This window comes from Alligator mississippiensis, chromosome 15 (assembly GCF_030867095.1).
Source record: "Alligator mississippiensis isolate rAllMis1 chromosome 15, rAllMis1, whole genome shotgun sequence".
Taxonomy (NCBI): domain Eukaryota; kingdom Metazoa; phylum Chordata; order Crocodylia; family Alligatoridae; genus Alligator; species Alligator mississippiensis.
In genome coordinates, this window is record NC_081838.1 from 4,156,597 (window position 1) to 4,184,566 (window position 27,970).

Genomic DNA, 27,970 nt, shown 5'->3' on the forward strand with positions numbered 1-27,970 from the left:
CATGCATGGTGTCCTGAGACCCTGAGCTCAGGCATGGTTTATTGGCCGGGGTGGGGCTTACCATAATGCTGCTGACCGTGCACATGATGTCCTGAGACCCTGAACTCAGAGTACTTTATTTTCTGGGGGCATGAGGTGAGGGTTACCATAATGCTACTAATAGTGTGCATAATGTCCTGGGACCCTGAGCTCGGGGGAGGCTTATTAGGAGTGGAGGTGGGGTGGGGGTACTGTAATGCTACTAATAGGGCATATGCCATTAAGGGATTGTATGCTCAGAGAGTGGGGGGTGTTTGTGGGTGGTACCATAATGCTGCTAATAGCGTGCATATCCTTATGGGGCACTGGTTTCAGGTTTTGGGGTGCTGCCGTAATGTTTCTGATGATGCACACCCTAGAATAGGCCCTTGATTTTGGGTTTGGGGATGTTGCCATAATGATTCTAATAATGCGCAGCCCATAATGGGGCCCTGATCTCAGATGTGAGGGTGTTACCATAATGCTACTAGTGCATGTGCCCTCACAGGGGTATTGATGTCAGGTTTTTGGGTGCTACCATCATTTTGTTAATAATGCACACCCCATAACTGGGCCCTGATCTTAGGTTTTAAAGGCTACTAGAAGATGGTTAATAATGCCTTGTCATGGTGGGAACCTTGCTTTCAGGGTGTTTTGGGTGCTACCATAATGCTTCTAATAATGCACACCCAAGAACGGGACCCCAGTCTCAGATGGGGGGAGGTGCTACCATAATGCTACTAATAGTGTCTGTGTCTTGGGGGCCCTGATCTCAGGTTTCTGGGTGTTGCAGCAATGCTGCTAAGAACAAACACCCCATAATAGGACCCCAATTTCAGGGTTGGGAAGATGTGGGTAATTAATTTTAAAATATTAATGCTGCTAATAATGTGCATATGATAATAGGTACCTGATCTCGGGTTTGGGGGTTGCTATCATAATGCTCCTAATAATGCTCATGCCATCATGGGACCTTGATCTCATTTTTTTGGGGGTGTGGGCAGGGGGCGGGAGGGCTTTCCGTAATGCTTTCAATAATGTGACTGCCATCATGAGGCCCTGATCTCAGTCACAGAATCTGGGTGCTACCATAATGGCAGTGATAATGTGCATGCTGAATTGGGCTGAGTTCTTGCTGTAATTCTACTAAATAACTCACATGCCAAACAGGGTCCCAGGCTTCACCACTGGCTGAGAGCTCCGCTGTTTATTGCTGACGACCTCTCCCATCCCTTCCACGTGGTGCATATCCCCTCTGCTCTTCCCCTGCCCCAGCCCCATGCCCCTGGCTCGAGGAAGGGGTGCACCAGTCCAGACAGGGCAGGCAGGGGCCCTGGCTCCCCGCTCGCTAGCAGACTTCCTGCAGAGCTGTGGGTTCCACTGTCTGCAGCCCAATCTTCTCCTTCTGCTCCGTGGTCCTGAGGTCTCCAGCCCTTTTCCTTTGGAAGGAGAGAGAGAGAGAGAAATCAGGACCAGGCCTCCTGGAGTCCCGTGTCCGGTTCTGGGCCCTGCACTTCAAGAAGGAGGTGGACGAGTTGGAAAGAGTCTGGCACGGGGCATCCAAAGGAGACAGGGCTGAGGAGGAAAGGCTGAAAATCTGGGGGTGATTACATCTGGAGAAGAGCAGATTTGGGAGTGGGGGGAGGGAATTGGATCAAAATCAAATCAACCCCCTGAAGGGCGATGACAGGGAGGATGGAAATGGGCTTTCTCTGAGGCCACAGGGGACAGGACTAGGGGCATCAGATTCAAGCTGCAGCAGGGGAAACTGAGGCTAGAGATGATGAGGAACTTCCTGACTTGGGGCGCGAGGGGGGTGACAAGCATTGGGCCAGGCTGCCCAGAGAAGTCACGGATTCTCCATCTCTTCGAGATTTTCAAGATCTGGGGGACAGAGACTGGGCTGGGGTGGTTTAGTCAGGGCTGATGCTGGCTTGAATCACAGAGAAGCGGGGCGGGAAGGGGGCTCCATGGCTCATCTAGCCCATCTAGGGGGCTGGACTAGATCTCATGGAGCCCTTCCAGCCTGACTTTCCTATCATCCTATATCTGTGGCTGGCAGAAATCACAGACATCCTAGGGAAGAGGCCGGCAGGGACCTCCAGAAGTCGCATCCAATCCAACCCCTGCCCGAGGCAGCATCAGCCCTGTCCAAACCAGGCCAGAGAAACTCATGGTCCAGCCTCTTTGTAAAGTGGCCAGCAGCCCGGACGCAGCACCCGGCTTTGCACCCAACTGGCCCCAGGGAAAGCCGGGGCACCGCAGCAGCCAGCGTCCTACTCGTGTAACAGGTTGTTAACACAGGTGTGAGAGATCCCAGGTAGGGGCCGTGTCCGCGCTACAGAGGAAAGCAACCGCCCCCCAGCCCAGACCAAGCTGACCAGGGGGTAAAATTTCTTCCCAACCCCAAATAGGCCACCAGCCGGGCCCGGAACGGAGGGGCAAGACCTCTCGCCAGGAGCCTCTGGGGCCGAGTCTCAGCAGAGACCTTACCTCGTTGTACGGATCAAAGCTGATGGCCCCATGATCCTCCAGGGTTGATTCCTACCTCTCTGTTTTTGAAAGGCAGAACGAAGGGGGAAAGGTGTCGTGTGTTCAGAGGCGTGTTGTACGTACGAAGATACGGTACCATCAGCTTTGGGGCTGGAGGCCACGGGCTGGCTCTAATGCCACGTGCCCGGTCTGGGGCCAGGCCTCGGGTCCGGCTGCAGACCGACCCAGCATGCCAACCTGCTCTTGGGACCAGGCCGTCACCCGACCGAGGGAGCTCCTCAGGGGTCTGGAAAGTTGTCAGCGGGGGGAGTGGCAGCCCTAATTGCTGCAAGGCCCAGAGGATCTGTGCTTCTCACTTAACGTTTCCCCTGCCCCGGCTGTTTGGGGGGGCGTGTGCGCATTACATGTGAGAAATTACGGTACATCCTGATACATTAAGGCATGCGTGTGAGAAGTACGGTACACTCCTTGCACATACTGTGCACATACATCCCTCTCCCCTTCCCAAACACCTGGGGTGAGGGAGAGGTGCTCACCAGCTCTGCTGCCCCCTAGTGGCGAGGTGGTGCAAGAGCACCTGCTGTACAGCTACCCCGGGGGCAATTGTGTGTCTGTGCACGCCTGAAATGGGGGTATCTTACCTCCGCGCACCTGTACCCCAGGAGGGATGACTGGGGCTAGCAACTCGACCCACGCTCCCAGACTCACCTGCTTTCCACTTCTTCTATGGTGTCCGGCAGCGGGAGGTTGAGGGTCTCCGGCAGGAATATAGCAGCGATGCCCGAGACGATGGGCGCGGTGCCGTATATAATTGGCGGGAGGTAGGGAATATATTCTCCCGTCACCCGTATCGCAGGGGCCACGATGCCTCCAACACGGGCCATGGTGCTGCCCAGCCCCATGCCGGTCTGCCTGTCACGGGAGAAGACATGGTAGAAAGGTGCATGAGCCTGCGCATGAGTGTGACCACGTGGACGCACGGTACCGTTCGGCCCCGGGGGGTGGAAATAAATCCACCCTGGAGAAATTAATCCAGATTATATGTTGTGTGTCCAGTATCTTCATCCACTGCAGTCTGGGGTAGCCACCTGCTCCGTGCAAGACGGCGCCCACCCCCTGCTGGCAGTATCTGGTCATAGCACTTCATTCAGTCCAGCCAGCTTGGGAGAATTACCGTATTTCTTTGCATACCATGCCCCCCCTCCAGTGCAAATTAGGGTGCACCCCCTCCCCCCCCAACTGTTTTTTCTGCTGTGGGTCTCACTTAGCTCTGGTGTCGGTTGGGGGTGGCCTGATCCTACCTTAAGCCTGGGGTTGGACTTAGTGTAACCTCCCAAGGGCTCTCCCAGCCCCGCTCTTCTATCCTTCTCTGACAATGTGTAGGCGTCGACGGCTTGCGTTGCCACCTACCTGATGACGGTGGGATACAGCTCTCCCGTGTAGAGATACAGGCAGTTGAAGGAAGAGGCCAGGCATCCCTTCCCCAGGACAGCCAGGGATGTACGGAGGGCTTTAAGCTCTGGTGGGAAAGACGCAGAAGGATGCTACCGTACCTTCTCGCATACAACACGCCTCAGAATACACGATGCACCTTTCCCCCCTCATTCTGCCTTTCAAAACCAGAGGGGCAGGAACAAACCCTGGAAGGCCATGGGGCCGTGAGCTCTGATCAGGATCTTGCTGCACAGGAATTAGCCATCCCCATGAAAAGCTCCCAGTTTAAATAGTCAAGAGGCAGCCCAATCAGCTCCCAATTTGGGAAACTGAGGCAGAGAAGGGCTTGCCTTAGGCCGTACAAGGGTTTTGGTAGCAAATAAGAATGGATACCCCAGGCTGCCGCGTGTGTTGTGCCCCCCAGCGGCAGCAGTCAGTACTGTACCATATTATCTGCATTCAATATTATACAAATTCGGGGGTCGGACTCGATGATCTATTGAGGTCCCTTCCAACCCTAACATCTATGGATCTATGAATGAATACACCCCTGGATATAATATGCACCTTGTTTTTGAGAGGGACAGTGAAGAAAGAAAGTTTTTTTTCCAGAGTTTTGGCTGGATAGCGGGTGATCTTTAGCTGGCTCACCCTCGCTTTCTTGCTGAACTAAAGCTGAAACCCTAGATGCTGCTGAGGACTTTGGTTGCTCCCTCCCCCACTTCCTGCTACGTGTCAGGTGGTTTTTATGTCTTCCCCTGGGGCAAACAGCAGCAGTGCACACGGTTTCCCACTGGCACCCAGGGGCACTGGGTGCTGGTTACAGCCCAGGCTGGGGGTGATGACTGGGCTGTGCCAGTGCTTCTGCTGGGACTTGAAGCTGAAGGTTACTGGTCAGACTGGTATGGACTTGGGGGTTTTGCCTTCCTTGCCTCTCTGATTCTGTGATATACGATTGTGACCGCTCTGCACGGGGGGGGCTCCATGATTTCAAAAGAACGACCGAGTCTTCAAGGCTGTGCAGCAGGAGGAGAGAGCCCAGGCGCAGCTAGCAGAGCGCTAAATTGCCTGAAGGATGGTTGGCTTGATTAGTGGAGCACCAAGACCTCGCCAGGTAGTGGGGCTTAGCCGGTTAAGACCACCCAGCTCCCCAGCCCCCCACCTCGTGGCACAAAGATGTTAGCCAGGATCGCCAGCCCTGCCAGGATGACGGAGGCGGCCTGCGTGGCTCGCCGGCCAATGAAACTCATGCCGATAGCTGAGCCTAGCTTGGCCGGGATGTCGATGGAGCCGAATGCCACTTGGATGAGGTAAATGTTGAAGCCAAAATGCTGCAGGTCCATGGCCAGGCCGTAGAAGGCAAAGCTGGTGGCAAACCTGTGGAAGGACGCGAGGGGCATCAGTTCATCCGCTCTGCCATCCAAGAGCCGCCCCTCCTCAACCCTGCTTCGCTTCCCAGGGGTGCTGGGGCCTGCCCAGACCTAGCACCTGCTCCTGGGGCTCTCCTTTAACACAGCACAGATGCCAGGACAAAGGTGTACGTGGTCTCCCACCCGCACATCGACCCTCCCCAGTCCTGCTTAGCTTCCCAGGGGACAGCAGGGTCTGCCTGGGCAGAGCGCCACCTGCTGGCTGTCTGGCAGAGCGCAGCGTCCCCTCGTGCCTACCAGACGCTGGCGATGCAGCAGGATATCTTCCGTACGGCCGGTGTCTGGACCAGGCTGTACAGGGTATAGGAGGACTGGGCCAGAGCCATTTCTTTCTGCATGTTGGACTTCAGCACCTACAGAGTGGGGAGAGAGACGGGGCGCGGGGGATTTGTTCCCACCCTGGGGTTGCTGTCACGGAGGTCCCTACTCGCTGGACGTCCAAGGGGGAAGATCCCCTGGGGCCCCACCACGAGGAGCACTAGGGTCAGGGTTAGACCCTGCTCCCCTTGTAGAGTCGAGAAAGGAGCCAGTGTTCTTCTTCTTCTAGCCTGGGGGGTGGGGCCCCGGTGACCTGGATCCCCGCTCTCTCCAATGGTTGGACCTGATTCATCTTTTGGAGTTGCAGATAGGACCCAGGCATCCCAGCTCCCGGCTTTCTCCAGTCTCCTTAACCCATTCCCGCTCTAGAGCAGGGACGCAGCCCAGGCGTCCGGGCTCCTACCTCCTCCCATTGACCAGACCCTACTCCTCTTCCAGCACAGGGAACGCTGTCCCGGCTCCCAATGGTTGGACCCTACTTGTCTTCCAGAGCAGGGGTGGGGGCCAGGATCCCGGCTGCCATGAGCAGAGTCCCTTCCTCTCCTGATCGCTCGTGCTTTCCTTTGAGGACGCGTGGGTGCCATTCGCCCTCTCACCTCAGTATCCAGCTTGTCGCCTTCCTCCTTCTTCCCGTTGATGCGGGCGACCTTCTTGAGCACCGTCACGGCGCGGTCGGGCCGGCCCGAGAGCACCAGCCAGCGCGCCGACTCAGCGAACCACCTGCGGGAGCGAGCGTCCGCGTCAGAGCAGCCAGACGGGGGCTTCCCTGTGGCTGGGGAGCAGGATCAGGAGGAGAGGCTGGAATAACGGGCCGGACCGAGCCCTTGGGTTGATTGGGATTATTGAGCTGTTGGGATGACTGGGGTGATCTGGATTATTGATTATTAAAATCTTGGGCTGATTTGAATTATTGAGCTATTGGGATTATTGATAATGGAGCTATTGGGATGATTTGGATGATGGATTATTGAGTTATTGTGCTCATTGGTTATTGAGGTATTGGGGTGAGTTGGATTACTGAGCTATTGGGATGGTTATTGAGCCATTGGGGTGATTGATTATCAAGATATTGGGGTGATTTGGATTATTGAATTTGAATAATTCAGATTACTGGGATTTGTAGGTCTACTGGGATGATCTGGATTAATAATTAATGAGTTATTGAGTTGATTGATTAGTGAGCTGTTGATTATTGATTAGCAAATTACCGAGTTATCTGGATTACCAAATTATTGAATTTGAGACACTGGGATTGCTGACTGTTGAGTTATTGGGATGATATGGATTATTGAGTTTGAGTTATTGGGATTATTGATTTTTGGAGGCTTGTGTACTGGATTATTGATTACTGTGTTACTGGGATTATTGAGTAATTACTACATTTGGATTATTAACTGTTGGTTTTATTGTGTTTATGGGGCTATGGGACTTTTGGTTATTGGGATGGTTGGATTTAGGGATTATTAATTATGGGTTTTAGTCTGATTATGGAGTTACCAGGACGATCGATTATTGAGTAACTGGGTTTTTTGACTATTGAATTATTAGATTTATTTCTTATTGGGATTATCGAGTATTAGCGTTGTTGAGCTGTTGGGATTATTTAAACATGGAGTTTGAGATATTGGGATTATTAATTGCTAAATTACTCGGATTGCTAAACTGTTGAGTTATTGGGATTATTGAGCCCTCAGGATGTATTTAATCCTGGAGTTTGAGTAATTGGGATTATTAATTGTTATTGGGATGATTATTGGGGAGGGGGGAATGGTGCACACTGTCTGTGAGAAAATTCAGTACAACCCCCCAAAGCTGCCGTAGCCTCCGGCAGTCGGCCCGCCCCCGCCCCGCCCCACAACGGGCCCTTACCAGGAGTAGAGGAAGAAGACGAAGAAAGGCATGGAGGCGGTGAACTGCAGCCAGCGCCAGTCCGGGAGCGCGTAGGCCAGGCCGGGGAGGACGATCTGTCCCAGGGTGGCGCAGTACCCCACTGCTGTCCCGGCCACCGTGCGGAAGTGGGTGGGCACCCACTCGACCACTGCAGAGGCGCCCGCCGGGGCATTAGCAACCCCACAGGGGGATCGGGCAATGGTAGGGGTCTATTTCAAGCCCCAGGGGGCGCTCTGTGGACTCGACCACCCAGCTACTTCATAGCCTCGGTCAAGTCCCTTTGCCCCCTCCCATGATTGGTGGTCTCTGACTCCGGAGCCCCTGGTGCTAGGGGCTGTATGGGCCCCAAAGACGTGGTCCCAGCCCAGAGGGACCCACCGGTGGGGTGGCCTGGGGAGGACGTGGGCATCTAGCATTCTCCTCGCCTGTCCTTCGGTCTACCTCATGCTAGAGGGCGGGGCCTAGACCCCAGGCCATCACTCACAGGAGAGGGGGTGGGGCCTGTGAAGCACCCAATTATCAGTGTTTGATTACTGGGATGACTGGTCTATTGGATTTTTTCAGGGGGAAGGTGTGTTGTATATGAGAAAGTAGGGTACCCCCCATGGGTCCCCACTATACTGCTAATAATGGGCCTAGGTGGAGGTTGGGGCATTACCATAATGCTGCTAATAATTGTGCATGCAATAGGGTTGCATCTAGCTATTACCATATTACTGCTAATAATAGGCATGCATGGTGTGTGGAGAACTACCATAATACACCTAATAACTGTGTAGGTTGGCATACTGCCGCAATACTGTTAATAAAGAGCATATGTGTAGGTTAGGGTACTGCCGTAATACTGCTAATAACCGGGCAAGACATTTGGCAGCGCCAGCCACTACAAACACTGCTAGTAGTCCTGCACTCAGTGCAGCAGCCGCTGGTATAACAAGCACTAGACGATCGGGGTGGGGTCCTCTAGCTGCTACTGTAAGTCTTGTAAAAAACGTGCACCCAGTTCTTTCAAGCACTGGGTTTTCCCCCTTCCTTGACCGCGAGGGTCCCTTACCCAGCGACATGCAGTTGAGGACAACCCCTGAGAGGGCCATGCCCACCAGGAAGCGGAAGACACAGTAGGCAGGGAAGCTTGGGGCAAAGGCGGTGCAGGTCCCCGAGACAGCCATCTGCAGGTAGGACCAGCTCAGCAGCGCCTTGCGCCCGAACCTGAAAGGGGGTTGGGTTTGGATGGGGTAACAAAGCTCGAGTGGGGCTGTGTGTCCATTCGTCCAGGCATCTGGCTGCCCCTACCCTGATCTGCCCATCCACCCATCGTCCTGCTGAATTATGCCACCCCAGGGGGCCTTGGCCCCCGGAGCTCCCTGTGCTGGAGGGGGAGGGATGGGGAGAGGGGAAGCTTTGAGAGGCTACGACCCACCTGTCAGCCAAGCTGCCAAAGACCAGGGCTCCCACCAGCACCCCGGCCATGTAGATGGACTGGGCCAGCTGCCGGAGACTCCGGAGATCACACACCAGGTCCCACTGCAAAGAGGAGGGGGACACAGAGGGGTCATTAGAGCAGCCGGGGGCTCATCCTGCCCAGAGCCCGGCCCTGAACAGCACAGAGGGGGAGGGGGGCATCAGAGGAAGTACAGGGGAACTGTGACCTCCCAAAGCCTCCCAGGCATCTGCCCTGGGGTGACTCTTGTATCTGACAGATTGACGCCCATTGTCCCAGGTACTGGACAGACCTAAAGGCTGAATTTGGGGGGCACTGGGCCCCCCCAGGCCAAATTTGGGGGGCACTGGGTGCTGTACAGACCATCCAGGCTGGAATTGGGGGGTGCCAGGCACTGTATAGACCCCCCAGGCTGGGATTGGGGGGGCGCTGGGCACTGTACAGACCCTGCAGGCTGGGATTGTGGGGGCGCCAGGCACTGCACAGACCCTCAGGCTGGGATTGGAGGGGCGCTGGGTGCTGTACAGACCCCCCAGGCTGGGATTGGGGGGGGCACTGGGCACTGTACAGACCCCCCAGGCTGGGATTGTGGGGGTGTCAGGCACTGTACAGACCCTCCAGGCTGGGATTGGGGGGGGTGCTGGGCACTGTACAGACCCCCCAGGCTAGGATTGGGGGGGTGCTGGGCACTGTACAGACCCCCCAGGCTAGGATTGGGGGGGTGCTGGGCACTGTACAAACCCCCCAGGCTGGGATTGGGGGGGTGCTGGGCACTGTACAGACCCCTCAGGCTGGCATTGGGGGGGGGCGCTGGGCACTGTACAGACCCCCAGGCTGGGATTGGGGGGGTGCTGGGTGCTGTACAGACCCCTCAGGCTGGCATTGGGGGGGGGCGCTGGGCACTGTACAGACCCCCAGGCTGGGATTGGGGGGGTGCTGGGCGCTGTACAGACCCCCAGGCTGGGATTGGGGGGGTGCTGGGTGCTGTACAGACCCCCCAGGCTGGGATTGGGGGGGTGCTGGGCACTGTACAGACCCCTCAGGCTGGCATTGGGGGGGGCGCTGGGCACTGTACAGACCCCCAGGCTGGGATTGGGGGGGTGCTGGGTGCTGTACAGACCCCCTAGGCTGGGATTGGGGGGGTGCTGGGTGCTGTACAGACCCCCAGGCTGGGATTGGGGGGGCGCTGGGTGCTGTACAGACCCCCCAGGCTGGGATTGGGGGGGCGCTGGGCACTGTACAGACCCCCCAGGCTGGGATTGGGGGGGTGCCAGGCACTGTACAAACCCCCCAGGCTGGGATTGGGGGGGCGCTGGGCACTGTACAGACCCCTCAGGCTGGCATTGGGGGGGGCGCTGGGCACTGCACAGACCCCCAGGCTGGGATTGGAGGGGTGCTGGGTGCTGTACAGACCCCCCAGGCTGGGATTGGGGGGGTGCTGGGCACTGTACAGACCCCTCAGGCTGGGATTGGGGGGGGGCGCTGGGCACTGCACAGACCCCCAGGCTGGGATTGGGGGGGTGCTGGGTGCTGTACAGACCCCCCAGGCTGGGATTGGGGGGGTGCTGGGCACTGTACAGACCCCTCAGGCTGGGATTGGGGGGGCGCTGGGTGCTGTACAGACCCCTCACACTCTGATCTAGGCCAGAGGGGTCTGTACAGCACCCTGCACTCCCCAGTCCCGGCCTGGCAGGTTTGTATAGTGCCCAGCACCCCCCAGTCTCATCTTGGGGGTCTGTACAGCACCTGACACCGCAGGGACCCCCATACTGACCAGAGCCTCTAGCTGCTACGACCCTAACACTACTGGCGCTGCTGTTTTTGGCACGGCGGCTTCCCTATTTACATTGATTTCAGGCCTCTGATGCCCAGCCCTTGCCAAGATAATATTGATGCAAACACGACCGCTAAACATCTGCATGAGTAAATATTGAAATAAGCAACAACTAGGGAGTTTTCAAGGTCAGACAAGCTGCTCGGAGCTTGGAGTCCCGTGGGCCCCAGCAAGCACGGCTTGGCTTTGTCAGCAGATGGGGAGAGAGGTGGGGTGAGCGCCCCGCTGAGGTCACGTGGGCGGGTGACATAACTCCCGGGGTGCATTTGACTAGATCTGAATCCCTCTCGGGCACTGGGGATCTGTGATTTCAGCACTAAGGGGTGGGGGGTGGTCTAAGTTGCAGGGAGGGACAGGACTCCTGGGTTTTGTCCTGGCTCTGGGAGGGGAGGGGGTCTGCGGGGTTGGAGCAGGTGGGTTTGGGAGCCTGGACGCCTGGCTTCTCTCCAGCCCTGGGAAGCGAGTGGGAGGAGGTGGGGTTTGGGAGCCGAGATGCCTGGGTTCGCTTGAGCTCTGGGGGGGTCTGGGGAGTTGGAGCCTGACTCAGTCCTTTCCAGCTCCACGGGAGCTGGGGGGTTAGAGAAGAGGGGCTGGGGGCCCAGGCACCTGGGCTCTTTCCCTAGCTGCGGGAGCAGGGGGTTTGGGAGCCCAGAGGCCTGGTTTCATCCCCAGCTCTGGGAAGGGAGCGAGGCCTGGGGCAGGGGCTGAGAAACCTCGCGTTTTCCCTAAGCCAGCGATTCTCAGCCGGGGGCTCGGGAGCTCTCCTGCAGGGTGCCCCCGCGCGGCTGTCCGACACGAGCCCTGTCGGGTGCGTAGAGCCCTACGGGCGCTTCCCAAGGGCACCCCAGAGATCTCCAAGTGAAATCCCGGGGGGGTCTGGGAGTCCCTTGCGGGTTTGGCAACACAAGACTTGCTCTCCTGCGGCTCAGAAACAAGTCACAGCCAAGACCTGGCTCCTTCCCAGTTCCAGTGAGGCAGGGCCTGGGGCCTAACGGAGCTGAGATGCCCGCTCCCCCCCTTCTCTGGTCCAGCCTGGTCCTTAATGACTTGGGGAACAACCATGAACTGGGCCCATCTGTGTCTGAACCCGATTGTGCTCTCTGCCACTGCCACCTCCTGCAGCCTGGAGGTCCGCAAGTTTGAGTTGTAGCGCCTGGGCCATACAATGGATGCACAAGCTCTGGGCCATACAGAGGGTGCCTAACTGCTGGGCAGGGGGCATAACCCCTAGGCCATACAAGGGGTATGTAATGCTCCAGGCAATGCTGTAGGGACATAATGCCCAGACAATACAGTGAAGGCGTGAGGACTGGGCAGATGCAATGGATGCGTAACCTCCAGGTGATACAATGGGCTCTGGGCAATACGATGAGTCCATGAAGCTCCGGTTGGCGATCCGATGGACCTCCAGGCACTGCAGGCCTCCCAGCAGGTGCCCCCTCCTTACCTCGATGATGATGGTGTTGGTAAAGGTGCTCCGGTCATACGTCCAGCCGTCCACACATGCCTCGGTTGCCCCCTCGGTACCGTTGGCCCCGGTGCCGTTGGCTCGGAGGAGATGCCACTGGGGGCTGATGAAGCGGCGGCACTTCTCCGGCTGCCGCTCGGCATCCAGGGGCACGGAGACCCTCAGCAGGTCCCCGGGGCTGAGGTGCCGCGTCTCGTTGGGCGCCAGGCGCAGCCGGCAATGGTGGCCCGGCACGGCAGCCGAGAAGTTCTGCAGCAGGTTGTGGCAGGCTGTCATGAGCACGGGCACCACCAGCAAGGCGATGTGGAGCAGCTGGAAGCGGCCCATGCCCCCGATGCGGTCCAAGAGCTCCGCGAAGCTCATGGTGGACGTCGGTGCGGCTCCTGTCCCCTCCCCGATCGCTACCTTTCCCGGCCCATGCTCCGGTGAACAGCCCTGCTCATAGCCCGGCTTTCCCGGCTACTGCACCGTCCGCATCTTCCCCTGCCCGTCGGGCCCCGGAGCTCCGCTGCCTCTGTGGGGGAGCTTGGAAGAAGATCTGAGCACCCGGTGGTGTGAACCGGGGTCACCGGAATAGGAGTGGTTTGGGTTTGGGAGAGGAAAGGGGGGAGGGCTGGGAGCCGGGCAGGGGGCCACCCGTATGATATTTGGCTTAGCCTCGGGGAGTTGGCAGGGTCAATGTGGGCTGTGTGTGCAATTATGTAAAGGCCTAATCGTCTTAGGGCAGTTTGAGCTCTTGCCAGGCCTGGCAGGATTTGGCCGGAGGGTGGGGGGCAAGGAACACTGGGGGGGAAAAAAGAATGTAACAGAGGCAGGAAAAGTGGAGCAAAGGGCAGTGGGAGGAAAGCAGGAGACAGGCAGGACCTGGGCACAGAGCCCCAGCCTCATGCCAGGGCCTGCCTGGAGACCGGGGCCGTGCCAGGCACTGTACAGTTCCCTAGGCTTGGGGGGGGGGCACTGGGTGCTGGAAAGCCCCCCCGATGGGGACTGGGGGCCCTGGGTGCTGTACAGACCCCCCCCGGCCAGTATCATGGGGTACCAGGTGCTGTACAGACCCCCTAGGCCATGACTGGGGGGTGTCGGGCACTGGACAGACCTGCAGGCAAGATCAGGGGGCGCCGGGTGCTGTGTCTACTCCCCAGGTTCAGGTCGGAGATGCCCTGGCACTGCATAGACCCCCCAGGCAAGATCAGGACACCCATCGTGCCAAGTTTATGAAGGGAAGGGAAAATTCTTCCTTGGAAAAGGATCCAATTCAACAGACAAGGCAGACGTGGGGATGGGGAAACTGAGGCATACTACCGTGCTTTGGCCATGGCAGGATGATCATAGGGACGTGGGAATGTCTCCTCTTCCCTTGGGGTACAGGTTCTGGGGCCCTGGGGCTTGGTGGGTCTCGGGGTGCGATCGCGATAGTGATGTAATAGGTGACCTGGGCTGGGGGTCGGTGGTAGGAGATCGTGGCCTTGAGGCGCTCTGATTTCAGGCCCTGGATCAGCTCCGTGCAGCTGAAATTTCGACCTCAGCCTAATCCCAACACCCGAACGTGCAAGTGTATCTAGGCGTACAATATTTTCAAGCATGCAACGTGAGTCCTTTCCCCCGAAACGCAGCTTCTGGAAATAGAAATGTGGATGAGGAAACACAGTAACTGCAGTTTCTAAAGACAGAGTTTTTCCCCCCTTCCCCCATCTTTTGAAAGCAAGGGGCATCTTCTTCCTAGGTGCGTCGTATATGAGAGAATACGGTATTTTAAGAGCATGCTTTGGCCTAGTAGATTGGGCAGCCAGTGATGAGCCAGGACCCCTGCTCCCAGCCCTGCCGTCCCGGGAAATCGCTTCCCTTTCCATTGCCCCTTTTTCTTTGTGGGACTACGGGCTCTGCCGAGGGGGTGGGATGTGCGTGTACAGTGCCCGACATGCTGGGCCTGGGAGGTCTAGTCCACTCCAGATGTGCCTCTTGGTGTAACCTGATTGGGCATTGCTGCCTTGAGGGGGTGGGGCTTGCTGTGTGTGGGCGGGGCTAAGCCCATCAGACACTTCATCATCAGATCTCATCCATTGGACCCCCCAGGTGGGATTGGGGGGTGCCAGGCACCATACAGACCCCCCCGGCCAGGATCAGGAGGCACCAGGTTCTGTACAGACCCCCAGGCTGGGATTACGGGGTACTGGGCACTGTACATCCGTACAGGGGGGTGCCAGGTGCTGTACAGACCCCCCCAGGCTGGAATCAGGGGGTGCTGGGTGTTGTACAGACCCCCCTGGATTGGAGGGTACTGGGTGCTACAGACCCCCAGGTTGAGATCGGAGGGTGCTGGGCATGCTGTGCATACTCCCCAGACTAGGATCGGGGGCGCTGGGTGCTGTACAGAACCCCCTGGCCAAGACTGGGGCCCCTTCGGGATGGGCATATGATGGAAAGGAGAATGCCATGGGGCAGGAATGAACTATAATAATGTTCATGGTCCTGTAGTGGTAACGGGCCATTATTCTGCTACCCAAGGCTGTGTAAAGACATTGGAGAAATGATGGGTGGGTGGGTGGGTGGGTGAGTGGGGGTGGGCAGTTTTTGGAATAGATAAAGGGTTGAATCTATGGTTGGGTGGAGAGCAGGGGAGATGTTTGGATGGGTGGATGGATGGAACTAGATATCAAGGAAGTTAGAGAGGTGTCTGTAGATGGATGGGGGAGTGGGTGGATGGATGGATGGAGGAGTTTACATCTAGATGGATAGATAGAGGCTGGAGCTGCCTCTTGGCAGCAGCTCCTGCCCCCAAGCTTGACCACCACCGGTCTAGATAGACCAGGCATGGGAGGGGAAACCGGCACAACTGGCTTGCCCTTCGGTTGCCCCTTTACACTCATTGTGAGCCCCTTAGTGGTGCTCACTGTGCTCCGTGGTTGAAAAGCCAGTGGGACAATCCATCGGGAGGCTGTGATCGGCTGCGTTTTTATTAAATAGGCACTGTTCTTTGGGGCCCGGCTGGCCCTCTAAGGTTTCTCAGTGGCTTAGATATCTGGAAGGCAAAATAAGGAGCTATTTTTATTGGCTTTTCTGGGATTTCCCAGGAATTTCCTCTTCCCCAAGCGGGCACATCGTGAGGGCGTTCTTCTCGTTGACTGGCCCAGCTCATTGGTTTTCAATGCCAGAAGAGTCTTGGCTTTTCTTCTCACAGGACTTCCTTGTGAGGATCTGGGTGGGACGGCTGCTGGATGGTGTCTTTCCACCTCATCTCACTGCATCTTCTTGGACCGGGAAGAAAGAGAAGAAAGGGTTGGGAGAGGGATGACGCCCACCCCTACATCTCCAAGCTTCCCTTTGCCACTGACAATAATGCCACCAGGGCAGCCCCCAAAGTGGAGGTCAAAGCTCTACCTGCCCCCTGGATGGCGATGGCCTGCAGCTTCCTGGAATCAAAGATCCACAAGGAAGTGATGTCACCAGCCATTTCTGGCTCCTCAACCCGAATTACGGAGCAACCATTGGTGGCCAAATGGAATCAGCCTTCAACATAAGTTTGGGGCAAGACTTGATCCTGTGTCTGTGGGGCTCATGGGAGAGCAATGCCTCCGGATTTGCCACCATGCCCCAGTACCCAAGCCATGGGACTTCCCTCACGTAATCCCCTTTTGAACCAGTGCTGCTCCATGGAGAAGAAACCCGGCCCATCTGGCTTCGTGTTGCCACGGGTGGAGAATCCAACCAAGAGATGGACAAAGGGTCGGAGGGGGAACCCAAGGAACAACTCACTGCCTCTCCACGTCTTCGATGGTGTCCGGTAGTGGCATGTTGAGGGTCTCGGGCAGGAAGCAGGTGGCGATGCCGGAGATGACGGGGGCAGCTCCGTAGATGATCAGTGGCAGAGACGGGGAGTAGTCGCTGGTCATACGCACCAGGGGAGCCACGATGCCTCCCACCCGAGCCAGGGTGTTCCCCAAACCCATCCCCGTCTGCCTGCCAGGAGGAGGGGAGCACGGTCAGGGCTGGGAATGGGTTTTCAGGGCTGGGGTTGGGTTCTCTTGATTGGGTGTATTTTGCATATCTGGCTAGTCCTCCATATTCATCCACCTATCTGTCTGTCTATCCATCTCCATAGACTCTCCTTCCATCCGTCCCATGTGTACTCACTGTCTGTCCATCCCTCTGTCCATCCAGCTACCCATCTACATGTACTCTCCATCCATCCATCCATCCTACTCTGTCTGTCCTTCCATCCTTCCATATCTATCTATCAACCTCTCTCGGGAAATGTCTGGATTTCCATCCACCCATCTATCCAAGCTTTTGAAAATCTGTTTCTCCATCTATCAATCTATCCATCTTTCCATTTACATGTACCTTCTTCCATCTGTCTGTCCGTCCCCTTGCATATCTGTCTACCAGCCTCCACTGGAAAACATCTGTGTTTCTATCCATCCCACGTATCCAACTCCTTGTCTATCCATCCACCCACCCACCCACCCACCCACCCTATGGTGGTACTGGGAATTGGCAGGAAGCAGTAGCATGTGGTCTGCCATATCATTAGATCTGGCATTAGCTAGCGCGTTCACTTGGCTTCACATCTCTCCATGATGTGAGGGACGCTGGTGGCTGAGCTTGCTACCATGCTCTCACAGGCCTTCTTGAGGTGGACAAAACCCAGCACTGATGGCAACCCAGAGCCCCTGCAGGGATCCCCCGAGGAGACAAGAGTTGGTCGCGGCTTCTCCCTACCTGATGACGGTGGGGTAGAGCTCTCCGGTGTAGAGGAAGACGCAGTTGAAGGAGGCGGCGAGGCATCCCTTGCCAAACACAGCCAGAACAGTGCGCATGGTTTGCAGGTCTGCTGAGACATGAGGGTGGGAGCCAATGAAGGTTGGACAGGGCATGGATCATGCTACACATGCCCTGTTCACAGCCCCTCCACAAAGTAGGGTTGGCCAACATGTGGCCCAATGGATACATGCAGCCCACACGGGGTTAATGTGTAGCCCATGGGTCCATGGTGGTCGCTGCTCCCCCTCCCACCTCCTCCAGCTTCCACTTCCTGCCCCCAGCCCTGGGGGTGGCATGGGCTGGGGTAGGGGTGGTGGGGAGCAAGAGTACAGGTGTGACCAGCACCCCCAGGCACTCAGAATTTGGACAGCTCCAAACTAGCTATATTATATTATATTATCATTATCATTGTAATGAATTGTGACTCATTCATTAATCATTAGCTGTTATGTTACATTAGCTATTACATATTGCATTAAATGGTTCCTTTATTGATTTATTGTAAATAAGTTATTATCAAGTATATATAATATAATCTAAGATTTCATATATGCTCATCACATTTAATTGCATTGGATAATTTCATTATTCTTATTAATTATACATGATAGGACATTAGCTAATATATTCTCTTATGTGGAATCATTCCACACAGCCATCGTTATATATAACCTGTTGTTTTAGTTGTATTAGCTAGTATATTTTATATTATGTAGTCATTGCATTTAATTATCACTATATTATGTATTGGCTTTCATTGGATTCTATTCTTAATTAGCATTGCTATTATTATTTTTACTAAATAATAATTATAGTGCTTCTATATGCTATATAGACTCATATGCAGCTATTCAAATATTTAACATGTTATTTTAATTATATTAGCTAGGATATGTTACATTATGTAATAATTGCATTTAATTATTTCTATGTTTATTATTTATTTTATTTCAGGTTTTGTTGTTATTATCATTGCTACTAATATATTATTATTTATGGTGAATAACTATTACAAATGTTATGTTAGCCAATTAACTTCTCAGTTCGAGTGGCCAAGGTCTGGAACGGGCTCCCAAGGGAGGTGGTGCTCTCCCCTACCCTGGGGGTCTTCAAGAGGAGGTTAGACGAGTATCTAGCTGGGGTCATCTGAACCCAGCACTCTTTCCTGCCTATGCAGGGGGTCGGACTCGATGATCTATTGAGGTCCCTTCCGACCCTAACATCTATGAATCTATGAATCTAATTTGGTTACTTAAATACATATATATTAGCATAGCAATTGATTGACTTTTGTGTGTGTATACAATTATGTATATACACATACAGTTGAACTCTGTGTGTGTGTGTGTGTGTGTGTGTGTGTGCGTGCACACACACATGCACAACTGGGGTCTGACACATGCTATTCAATTGTGGGGTGTATGTATATATTTGTGTGAATATATACACCACTTGAATTGTGGTGTGTGTGTGTGTAGACACACACTTCAGTATAATAATATGTGCATGGTTGTGCGTGTGTATATAACATTCAAATAACAAGTTGCTATGCTAAAGATATAGGCCAATGCATGCATATATCACACATTTCTAATTTAAATAATACTATGCTAACTGCTGCAGCATCAGGACCTCACCCTGTGGCACGAATATGTTAGCCAGGATGGCCAGTCCTGCTAGAAGGAGAGCCGTGGCCTGGGTGACTCGTCGGCCGATGAAGTTGATCACGCAGAAGCCAATCAGCTTTGCTGGGATGTCGACAGCCCCAAAGATGACCTGGATCAGGTAGATGCTGACCCCAAATTTCTGCAGGTCCATGGCCAGCCCATAGTACGCAAAGCTGGTGGAGAACCTACAGCACCAAAGAAAATCCAGGTTATAAGGGAAAAGCAGCCAACAGCATGCCGTACCACTCGCTGCTGTGGCAGGGTGGGAAAGCTACCATAATTTCTGACATACAATACACACCTTCCCCCCCCCCCCGCCCCAAAATCAGTCCCCCTGTCCAAAATGGGTAGTGTATATTAACTAGGGCAGCTGATTTTCTTTCCCAGATGGAAGCCACCTGCTTCGATTCTAGCTGTACAGTGCAGTAGCTGTTGCATTTCTACTGAGGCAGCTGGATATCATAGTTTGCTTCTCTTCACCTCACCAGTGTCAACAATTTAGCTCTCCTTTTTAACGGTCTTGATGTTCCACTAATCAAGCAATCCTTTCTTGGGGCATTGTTGCTGCCTGCTAGCTCCTTCTGGTCTCTCTCCTCCTATTTCACAGTCCTGGGGACTCTTTAGCTCTTTTCAGATTTCTACATCCACCCATTCCTAGATCCATCCACCCATCAGGCACAGCTAGAGTTTCAGCTTTAGTTAAGCAGGAAATGGAAGGTGAGTGAGGTGAAGATGAGACTGTCCCTGCTCTATATAGCCATAACTCTAGAAAAATCTTTTTTCAATTCTTTGTTGTACCTCTCAAAACCAGGGGGCCTATTATATTCAGGGGTGTGTTGTAGTTCAGATAATATGGTACACTACTGTCTGCTGCTCCTGGGGAGGTACAACACACACAGCAGCTCTGGGTGTCCATTCCTTCGCTGCTACCAAAGCCTTTGTATGGCCTTTCAAGCCCTTCTCTGCCCCAGTTTCCCACATTTGGAGGTGATTGTGCTGCCTCCTGACTGGTTAGCCTGGGAGCCCTTGATGAGACAGTCTAGGTCTTCCTAATGTACAGCACCTGGCACAGCACGAAGCCAATCCAAGCTGATGCCCCAGGATCCATACCTCTCTGAGGATGGCTATATGAACACCATGCCATATGGAGGGAAAGGGGGCGGGGCTTTCCAGTGTATCAGTTCCTCTATGATAACTACTCATGTGTCTGCCCTTATCCCAGGATAAGTGTCACCTGATCTGCGGTTCTCTCATTGTGGGCCCAGCTATCTGCTCCTGGGATAAGAGTAGACATATGGGCAATTTATCCAGGAACAGCTGAGCAGCAGCAAAGCCCCACCCTCTTTTAAAGCCACAGTCCAATCACCTACCAGACAAAACACAGGCAACAAGAGATCCGTCGGACAGCGGGTGTGCGCACCAGGTCAGCAGCCGTGTGGGTGGATCGGGCCAAGATTTCCTTCCGCAGGTTTGATCTCAAGACCTGTTGGTGTCACACAAAGGATCTGGAGGGTTTATACAGGTGGGGGCTGACTCTGCCTGATCTGCTGCTCTGCTTTCTGCTCCCTGCATTGTTACCCTGCGTTCTGCTCCCTGCCCTGTGCCCCCTATGTTACCTGTAGTGGGTGAGCTGCACTGCAACATACAGTGCCCCTTGCTGCCTCCGGTGGGGTGCAGTACCACCTGTGGCCACTGGGGGCACAACTGGGAGCAGTAGGCGGGGCCTACATTTGGAAGACAACCTCTGTTGGAAGAGTGCTCCCTAGAGGAGTGGAGGTTTGCTTTTGTGATAACCGCTTGCACAGATGAATTGAGAAGGGCAGCGGTGTCAAAGATACAGCCCGTGGGCTATATCCAGACCGGGCCGCCAGGCTGGAGGCAGATTCCTAGAAGTAGGGGGCGTGGCCAGGGAGGGTGGGTGAGTGGCCAGCCACAAAATTTGGGGACGCTGGACCTCTGCTAGACCCACTGTTAATCCCAGACCTGCCACCCCCCTGGATCCCCACAATACCCCTTGCAACATAGACTTGATTTCCATGCTTGGGAGTTACTCTATTGATTATCACCGTGGCAACCAGCCTCAGCCTGCCCTGGTGCACCGTGGGAAGGCATTTGGTAGGAGGAAACGCTGGGTTGATCTTTGGCAGTGTCTACACAAATTCCTTCTTGGCCAGCAGTCCCACACACAGCATGGCATGCCATTCATCACTGGCCGGTTCTCATGGCGACCAGAGATCAGAGCTGAAACTGGTGCTTTATCCCAGCAGAAATGTCAAAGAGAGTTTTTGCTTCCTTTCCTCTCCTTTTCATTAAAAAAAAAAATCATACAAAAATTCTCAACTTTCCATTAAATGCCAAGTTTGGTCCAAATATTTTTTTGAACAAGAAGCTGTGTTTTTGGGCAAAAGAAAAACACACACACAGTTTTTGGCAAACATTTCCGCCCTGTTTTCATTGAGGGGGAGAAAAAGGGTTGATGGGAGAAATTTTGCCAGGGAGAGAAAGGGGGCGGGGTTTCTCAGTGCATCAGTTACTTTGTGCTAACTGCTTGTGTGTCTGCTCTTATCCCAGGATAAATGTCAGCTGATCTTGCAATTCTCTCCCCATGTGGGCCCACCTATCTGTTCCCTTACTCCTGGATAGGAGTGGGGACATGGGCAGTTATCAGGGAACAACTGAGCAGGAGCCAGGCTTCATGCTCTTTTTAAGAAACTCCTAATGCTCTGGAGTTTTGTCGTATCATCATATTTCCTCACATACATTTTTCTCATGCCTTTCCCCACAAAACCAACTGCTGGAAATTGGAGAGTGCATTATATACAAGAAATGTGGTAAGAGCTGTTTCCGCCACTGACCAGCTGAAACCAGAAGTAAAACCTGGGATGATCCTTGGGACAGCCCCACTGGCTGGTCCCAGCACCAACATGCCAGATTGGCTCCCAACCCATGACTACAGCACACTGGATCAAGACGGGATTTGGGGTCAGACTTGGCCTGTGGCCCCAGCCCCAGAGACCCCAGACTTCAGCTATTTACCTGTAACTCTAAGGTAAGAACATTTTTTCTGTCTTGGGGGCCTTCCAAATATAGAGTGTGTGTTACATTTTAGGGGCATGTTTTATGCTAGACAATAGGGTACATTTCAGGGTGTGTTATATGTGGGAAAGTATGGTAATTAACAGAAATACCTTACTTATTCACATACTGCACTTGCCTTTTTCCTGACAACTAGCAGTTGAAAATGGGGGTGCGCATCTTGAAAGAGGAACCTGGTTCTGACCAGTTTGGTTAGAAGACAATCTCTCTGTTCACCCCCCCCCCCCCAACATTCATTCTCCCTTCCCAAACCTGGGGCAGGGCAGCGTCTTATCTGGGAATGCATGGTATGTGAGGAAATACGGCAATTACTCTTCCAGGGAAGATGTAGGTTAGCTGCCAATGCCAGAGGTTGGGTCTGTGAGCCCTTAGTGGCAGGGAAGAGGTGATTTCTTTTGCTTTTGTGAACTGTTATTTGTCAAAAGGTGCCCATGTGACCCAGCCAATACTACACCTCAATGCTAAGTTTGTCTGCTTCTTCTGTCCTCCCGTTCATGTGTGCCACCTTCTTCAGCGCCTTCAGTGCCTGGTCCAGCCGGCCGGCAGTCGCCAGCCACCGTGCCGACTCCGTGAACCACCTGTTGGAAACCAATGGCTGGGTACACACATTCAAATAACCTGGGAGAATTCTCCCACGTTTGCTCTCATGGCAGAAAAACTTGCTCAGAGCCACATGTGCAGACATTCAAATGCTGCGGCCCTGGAGAGTGGAGAGCTTACAGTGCTGATGCTATGTACTGGAGGAGAGGGGGTGGGGAGGGGGGTTGTGCACACATGTCAGTATGCTCTGCAGGCTCCCTTAGTCTGCCTGGCAACAGATAACAGAGTGCATAGGGCAGCCTAGACTTTAGTTCTCCCAGGAGAGACTCTCTTGGAAGTAATTTAACCCTGGTTGTACCCAGGTCCTTTTTCTCCTGGAGTGGCCATTTTTACTCTGGGAGAAGGAGCCTGAACATCTGGACACCTGCAGTTTCTCTTGGGAGAGCAGTGTCTCTCCCAGGAGAAAGTGAATGTCTGTACAAGGCCTGTGTGGATAGCCAGCAGAGCCTGCCCTCCCTGACCCGGCCCACTGGTGGTGACCTCTGGGACTCCAGGCAGGACCCCAGTATCTCCTCAGGATACTTTTAGTATCGGGCCCCCCTTTGCCAGAGATAATGATGATGATAATTAAAAAATTAGCATTTTCGGGGCCCCCTTCTGTCTGGGCCCTGGGTGGCCACCCAGTTCACCCATGCTTGTGTCCAGCCTTGCCCCGCACCTTCCCTTTTCATGCCTTACATAAGAACATAAGAATTGCCATGGATGGCTCAGGCCATGGGTCCATCTGGCCCAATCTCCTCTGCCCCACAGCAGCAGAGAGAGGAGGCTGGGCGGGAGAGTCAGTGGGTCTGACCAAAGTTTTATTCCCCTATTCCTCTCTCACTTGCAACCTCCAGCATTTAGGGTCTAGGGAGTTCTGATTCAAGGGCTGTACCCCTAAATCCTATGCTCAGTAGCTACTGATGCCCCTTTGCTTCAAGGATTTGTCCAGTCCCTTTGGGGACCTGGCTATGCTCTCAGCTTCCACCACATCTGGGGGCAACGAGCTCTATCCTTTACTTCCACGCTGGGTAAAAAATAGATAAATTCCCAGTATTTGTCTTAAACCAGCTACCTGCTACATTCACGTCGTGACCCCTAGTTCTCGTCTGGTGAGAGACAATCAGTAATAAATCCCTATGGACTTTCTCTTCTCCACTGAGTAGAAAATCCCCCCATCTCAGTGTCCTGTCCTCTCTCAAGCATCTCGTTTCTAAACTGACCTGGCCTCATTACTCTCCTCATATGGAGGCCCCTCCGTACTGCAACCCATCCTTGTCGCCCTTCTCTGGACCTTCTAGGGACCAGAGCTGGGCACAGCCTTCAAGGTGTAGATGCACCAGGGGTTCAGAAAGGGGCCTTCTAAAAACCGAGTGCCTTATATTTTAGAGGCATGTTTTGTGTGTGACAATATGGTATCTGGGATCTGTCCCATGCTGAGGACCATTACGCCTACTGTCAAAGACCCCAGACACCTGGGTTCTGCCCTCTTCTGCCCCCACGAAGTCAGCCTGATTCCTAGGTGGATTTTTCTGCCGGCAAGGGGGCCCGGCCGGGAGGGTTACTTACCAACTGTAGAGGAAGAAGACAAAGTAGGGCAGCGACACGGCCAGCTGCAGCCAGCGCCAGTCCGGGATGACGTAAGCCACCCCTGCCAGGAGAAACTGCCCCACGCTGTAGCTGTAGCCCGTTACCATGCCAACCACCGCCCGGACATTGGTAGGTGTCCACTCGACAGCTGTGGTTGGGGAGAGAAAAGGAGTCACCAGTTGCTGCAGGCTGTGATCTAGGAGCTCAAAGCCAGCTGGGCTCCTCGGCCTGTAGCTAAGCCACTAAACGCTGCATTTACTCATGTACCTCCCAAGGCCAAGATCAGGGGGCGCAGGGCTCTGTACGGAGCCCCCAGGCTAGGATTAGGTGGTGCTGGGTACTGTACAGACCCCCCAGGCTGAGATCAGGGGGCACCGGGTGCTGCACAGACCCCCAAGCCAGGATTGGGGAGTGCCGGGTGCTGTACAGACCCCCCAAGCTGAGATCAGGGGGTGCCAGGTGCTGTACAGACCTCCAAAGTTGAGGTGGGGGGGCACTGGGCACTGTTCAGACCCCTCAGGCTGAAACTGGGAGTACTGGGTGCTGTATAGAGCCCAGGCTGAGATTGGGGAACCCCCCCAATAAATTAGGTTGCCAAAATTGCGGGGGGGTGTCCTAAGCGGGGGAGCTTATTTTCTACTCAGGCAGCACTGAGGTAGTTGATTGACTTCGTGGCTCGTTAGCATCTACTTGATACCCACAAATTGTTCCTCCACAGATGGCAATGACCCTCTCTCCTCCTTCTATGGTCTTGATGTTCTGCTCATCAGACTAGCCTTCCCGCAGCCATTTTGCTGTCTGGTGGCTGCTCCTGCTCTCTTTCCTCCTAATCTGCAGCCTGGCGGACTGTTTTTAGCTCTTCAAAATCTTAGATCATCCCAGGCAGTCCTGCTTTCAGCAGCAGCTAGGGCTTCAGGTTTTGGCTGAGCAGCTGACAATTCAGCTGTGAAAGGGTTAAACCTGGAGCTTGTCTAGGAGGGGGAATGAGCTGAAGATCTGGCTCCGTCCCTGGTCATAAGTATCCCATTTTTTTCACTAAGGACGCAGTAGTTCAGTTTAATCAGTCCTGCATCTGTAGGCGGGTTCCTAAATACCATATTTCCATATTACCATATTTCCTTAAAAAAAAAAATCTTGTCTCTCCTCCTGGAGTTGCCTGTGGAGCAGGGAGGCATGAAGTGGGGTACACTAGGGCAAGAGGAACATGCTTGGGGCCTCCAATGCTCAGGACCCCTGTCCTAGATAGGTCCTGAATGTGGCAGCTCAGCTTGGGGCCCTAAAGCTTTGGGTAGCTTCCAGATGCAGCGTGGGTAGTGCTAGCAGGTGAATACCACTAGGCAGTGGTAGATCCAGCCCTTTCAAGCTCTTTGGTGAAGGGAATAATATGCGTGTTTGCGGGAGAGGGGTTGTTTTGTACAGCACCTGGCACAGCCAAGACCCCGGCCACCTCCTCTCTGGCCCGTGAGGCCACCACTCACCCAAGGACATGCAGTTGAGGCTGATGCCCGACAGAGCCATGCCCGTGAGGAAGCGGAAGAGGCAGTAGGTGGTGAAGCTGGGGGCGAAGGCGGCGCAGGACCCCGTGACGGCCATCTGCAGGCAGGACCAAATGAGGAGCGACTTCCGGCCAAACCTGTTGCGGGGGAAAACCAGGGAGGTGATTTGCCAGCCCTGCCCTCCACCCTGGCCCCCCTGATCTCAGCTTGGGGCGGGTCTGGCCAGTGCCCAACACCCTGCAATCTCGTCTGGGGGGCGGGGGTCTGGCCAGTGTCTGGTGCTCCTGGATCCTAGCTGGTGGGGTTTGTACAACGCCCAGTGCCCCCTGATCTCAGCCTGGGGGTCTGTACAGTGCCCGGTGCTCCTGGATCTCAGCCTGGGGGGTTTGAACAGCTCCCGGTGCCCCCTGATCTCAGCCTGGCGGCTGTACGGCACCTAGCAACTCCTGATCTTGGCCTGGGAGGTCTGTACAGCACCCAACACCGGCCAGTCTCAGCTTGGGAGGCCTGTACGGTGCCTGGTGCTCTTGAATCTCAGCCTTGGGGGTCAGTACAGTACCTGGCTCACATAAAGCCCCCAACCATCCCCTCAGCATGCCAACCTCAACATTTTCCCACCCCATTCTCTCGATTTCCCTGTCCCTCCAACACCTCAGCATCAGACCCCTCCAGGATTTCTCTTCCCACCCTCCACCCCCTCCTCCCAGTGAGGCTGAGTGATGCTCCCATCCCCATTCCACAGGTGGGAAAACTAAGGCAGGGTGGAAATAAGCCCAAGGCCTTGGAGGGGGTTTATGGAAGGGGTGGGCCTTGAATCTAGGTCTCTGGGGACTGCTTGGGTATCTGTCCATGGCTGTTCTCCCTTTCAGGATGTCTGCCTGCTCTTACTTGTCAGAGAGGCTCCCGAACACCACGGCGCCCACCAGGACCCCTGCCATGTAGATTGACTGAGCCATCTGCTTCAAGCTCCGGGAGCTGCATACGAGGTCCCACTGCCAGGGAAGGATACCGTCAGTGAGAAATAATCAGAACTGGGGCCCTGATCTCAGCCAAGGGGTGGGGCAGGGGTCTATACTATGCCTGGTGTGCCCTGATCTCAGCCTGAGGGATCTGTATGTGCCTGGCACACCCCGCCTCCCCCCCAGTCTCAGCCTGGAGGGTCTGTACAGCACCTGGCACTGCCCTGATCTCAGCCTCAAGGGACTACACAGCACCTGGCACCCTCTGGTTGTGGTCTTAGGGTTTGTAGAGTGCCCAAAACCCCCAGTCTTGACCTCAGAGGGGGTTGCACAGCACCTAGCACTCCCTGATCTCAACTTTGGGGTCTGTACAGCATGTGGCACCCCCCAATCCTGGCCTGCAGGGTCCGTACAGTGCCCAGTGCCCCCCAGCCTTGGCCTGTGGGTCTGTACAGGTTGCCAACTGTTGTTATATTTAGTCAGTAAAAAACACAGCAAAGAACGCTTGTTAGTAAAAAAAAAAAAAGTAAATAAAGGCAGGCCTTGCTCAGTCCCTTTGTAGCAGCAGGGAGTACTCACTCACCTCGGTGACAATGGTGGAGGCAAAGACACTGCGGTCATACGTCCAGCCGTCCCCACATGGCTCTGTCGCTCCATGAGTCCCATTGCCTCCCGGACCCTCTGGGTTCAGCAGCTCCCCTTGAGCACCCAAGAATTGCACGCAGGTCTCTGCCTGCCCCTCCCTGTCCAGGGGCACAAAGGAAGCCAGGCGTCCCAGGCAGCCAGTGGCATTGGTGTCGCAGGGCAATCGGCAACGGTGGCCCGGGGTGGCAGCCGTGAAGTTCTGCAAGAGGTTGTGGCAGGACAGGATCAGGATGGGCAGCACCAGCAGGGCCACGTTGAGGACCTGAAAGCGCCCCATGCTCCCGGTGTCGGCCAGCAGGTCAGCGAAGGCCATGGCTGGGACACGGCCGGCTCTGGGACACCCGCGGCTGGTCCTGGTGCACCTGACCAGAGCTGGGGCTCAAGGCAGCATCTGCATCTGCAAAGGCGATATAAGGCATTTAGCACATATAGACCCCCCAGGCTGAGATCAGGGGGTGCCAGGTGCTGTACAGACCCCCTAGGCTTTGACTGTGGGTGCCAGGTGCTGCACAGACCCCTCCCCCCCAGGGTGAGATTGGGGACAGCCAGGAGCTGTACAGACCCTCCAGGCTGAGATCAGGGAAGGGCCAGGAGCTGTACAATCCCCCACCCCACCAAGCCTGGGATCGGGGGCACTGGACACTGTACAGACCTCCTAGGCTGTGACTGGGGGCACCTGGTGCTGTACAGACCCCCCCGGCCAGGATCAGAGAGCACCAGGCACAGTCCAGATCCCCTTACCTACAGCTTCCCCCTTACCGGATATCCCAGGTCTGGCACTGCTTATACTTACAGTCCACTAGCCAGCTGCTGCCTTCTGTGCCATGCTTTTAATTAAGCTTAATGGGTCT

The 27,970-nt window shown here is 54.8% G+C and overlaps 2 protein-coding genes across 4 annotated transcripts; both read right to left on the reverse strand.

Annotated features, from left to right (window-relative positions):
• Positions 1-1,101: 1,101 nt before the first annotated feature.
• LOC102572853 (solute carrier family 22 member 6-A) lies at positions 1,102-12,919 on the reverse strand. The gene is made up of 10 exons (XM_014596498.3): positions 12,306-12,919; positions 9,004-9,107; positions 8,638-8,792; positions 7,563-7,731; positions 6,290-6,413; positions 5,613-5,728; positions 5,108-5,322; positions 3,922-4,030; positions 3,220-3,423; positions 1,102-1,457 (listed from the first exon to the last, which is right to left on the reverse strand). The coding sequence occupies exons 1-10, from the start codon at positions 12,687-12,689 to the stop codon at positions 1,367-1,369; spliced, it is 1,671 nt and encodes a 556-aa protein (XP_014451984.1). The 5' UTR covers positions 12,690-12,919; the 3' UTR covers positions 1,102-1,366.
• A 2,340-nt stretch (positions 12,920-15,259) lies between these two features.
• LOC102573098 (solute carrier family 22 member 6) lies at positions 15,260-27,953 on the reverse strand. 3 transcript variants are annotated; one of them, XM_014596509.3, is made up of 10 exons: positions 27,058-27,953; positions 26,404-26,507; positions 25,498-25,652; positions 23,999-24,167; positions 22,305-22,428; positions 20,125-20,237; positions 18,725-18,939; positions 17,046-17,154; positions 16,080-16,283; positions 15,260-15,574 (listed from the first exon to the last, which is right to left on the reverse strand). In XM_014596509.3, the coding sequence occupies exons 1-10, from the start codon at positions 27,430-27,432 to the stop codon at positions 15,499-15,501; spliced, it is 1,644 nt and encodes a 547-aa protein (XP_014451995.1). In that variant the 5' UTR covers positions 27,433-27,953; the 3' UTR covers positions 15,260-15,498. The 3 variants fall into 3 exon arrangements, with proteins under 3 accessions (XP_014451995.1, XP_059574469.1, XP_059574468.1); XM_059718486.1 differs by having other exon boundaries at positions 15,260-15,571; positions 17,046-17,157; XM_059718485.1 differs by having other exon boundaries at positions 17,046-17,157.
• Between the last annotated feature and the right edge of the window lie 17 nt (positions 27,954-27,970).

Excerpts from the sequence above, each read along its gene's own strand:
- LOC102572853 (XM_014596498.3), bottom strand. The coding sequence starts at position 12,689 with ATGAGCTTCGCGGAGCTCTTGGACCGCATCGGGGGCATGGGCCGCTTC. Across the intron at positions 7,732-8,637 it reads CCTCAACTGCATGTCGCTGG|TGGTCGAGTGGGTGCCCACC; the intron begins GTAAGGGACCCT and ends GCGCCTCTGCAG. Across the intron at positions 4,031-5,107 it reads TAACATCTTTGTGCCACGAG|AGCTTAAAGCCCTCCGTACA; the intron begins GTGGGGGGCTGG and ends CTTTCCCACCAG.
- LOC102573098 (XM_059718485.1), bottom strand. The coding sequence starts at position 27,432 with ATGGCCTTCGCTGACCTGCTGGCCGACACCGGGAGCATGGGGCGCTTT. Across the intron at positions 22,429-23,998 it reads GTCTTCTTCCTCTACAGTTG|GTGGTTCACGGAGTCGGCAC; the intron begins GTAAGTAACCCT and ends GGTTTCCAACAG. Across the intron at positions 20,238-22,304 it reads CAGACAAACTTAGCATTGAG|GTCTTGAGATCAAACCTGCG; the intron begins GTGTAGTATTGG and ends TGACACCAACAG.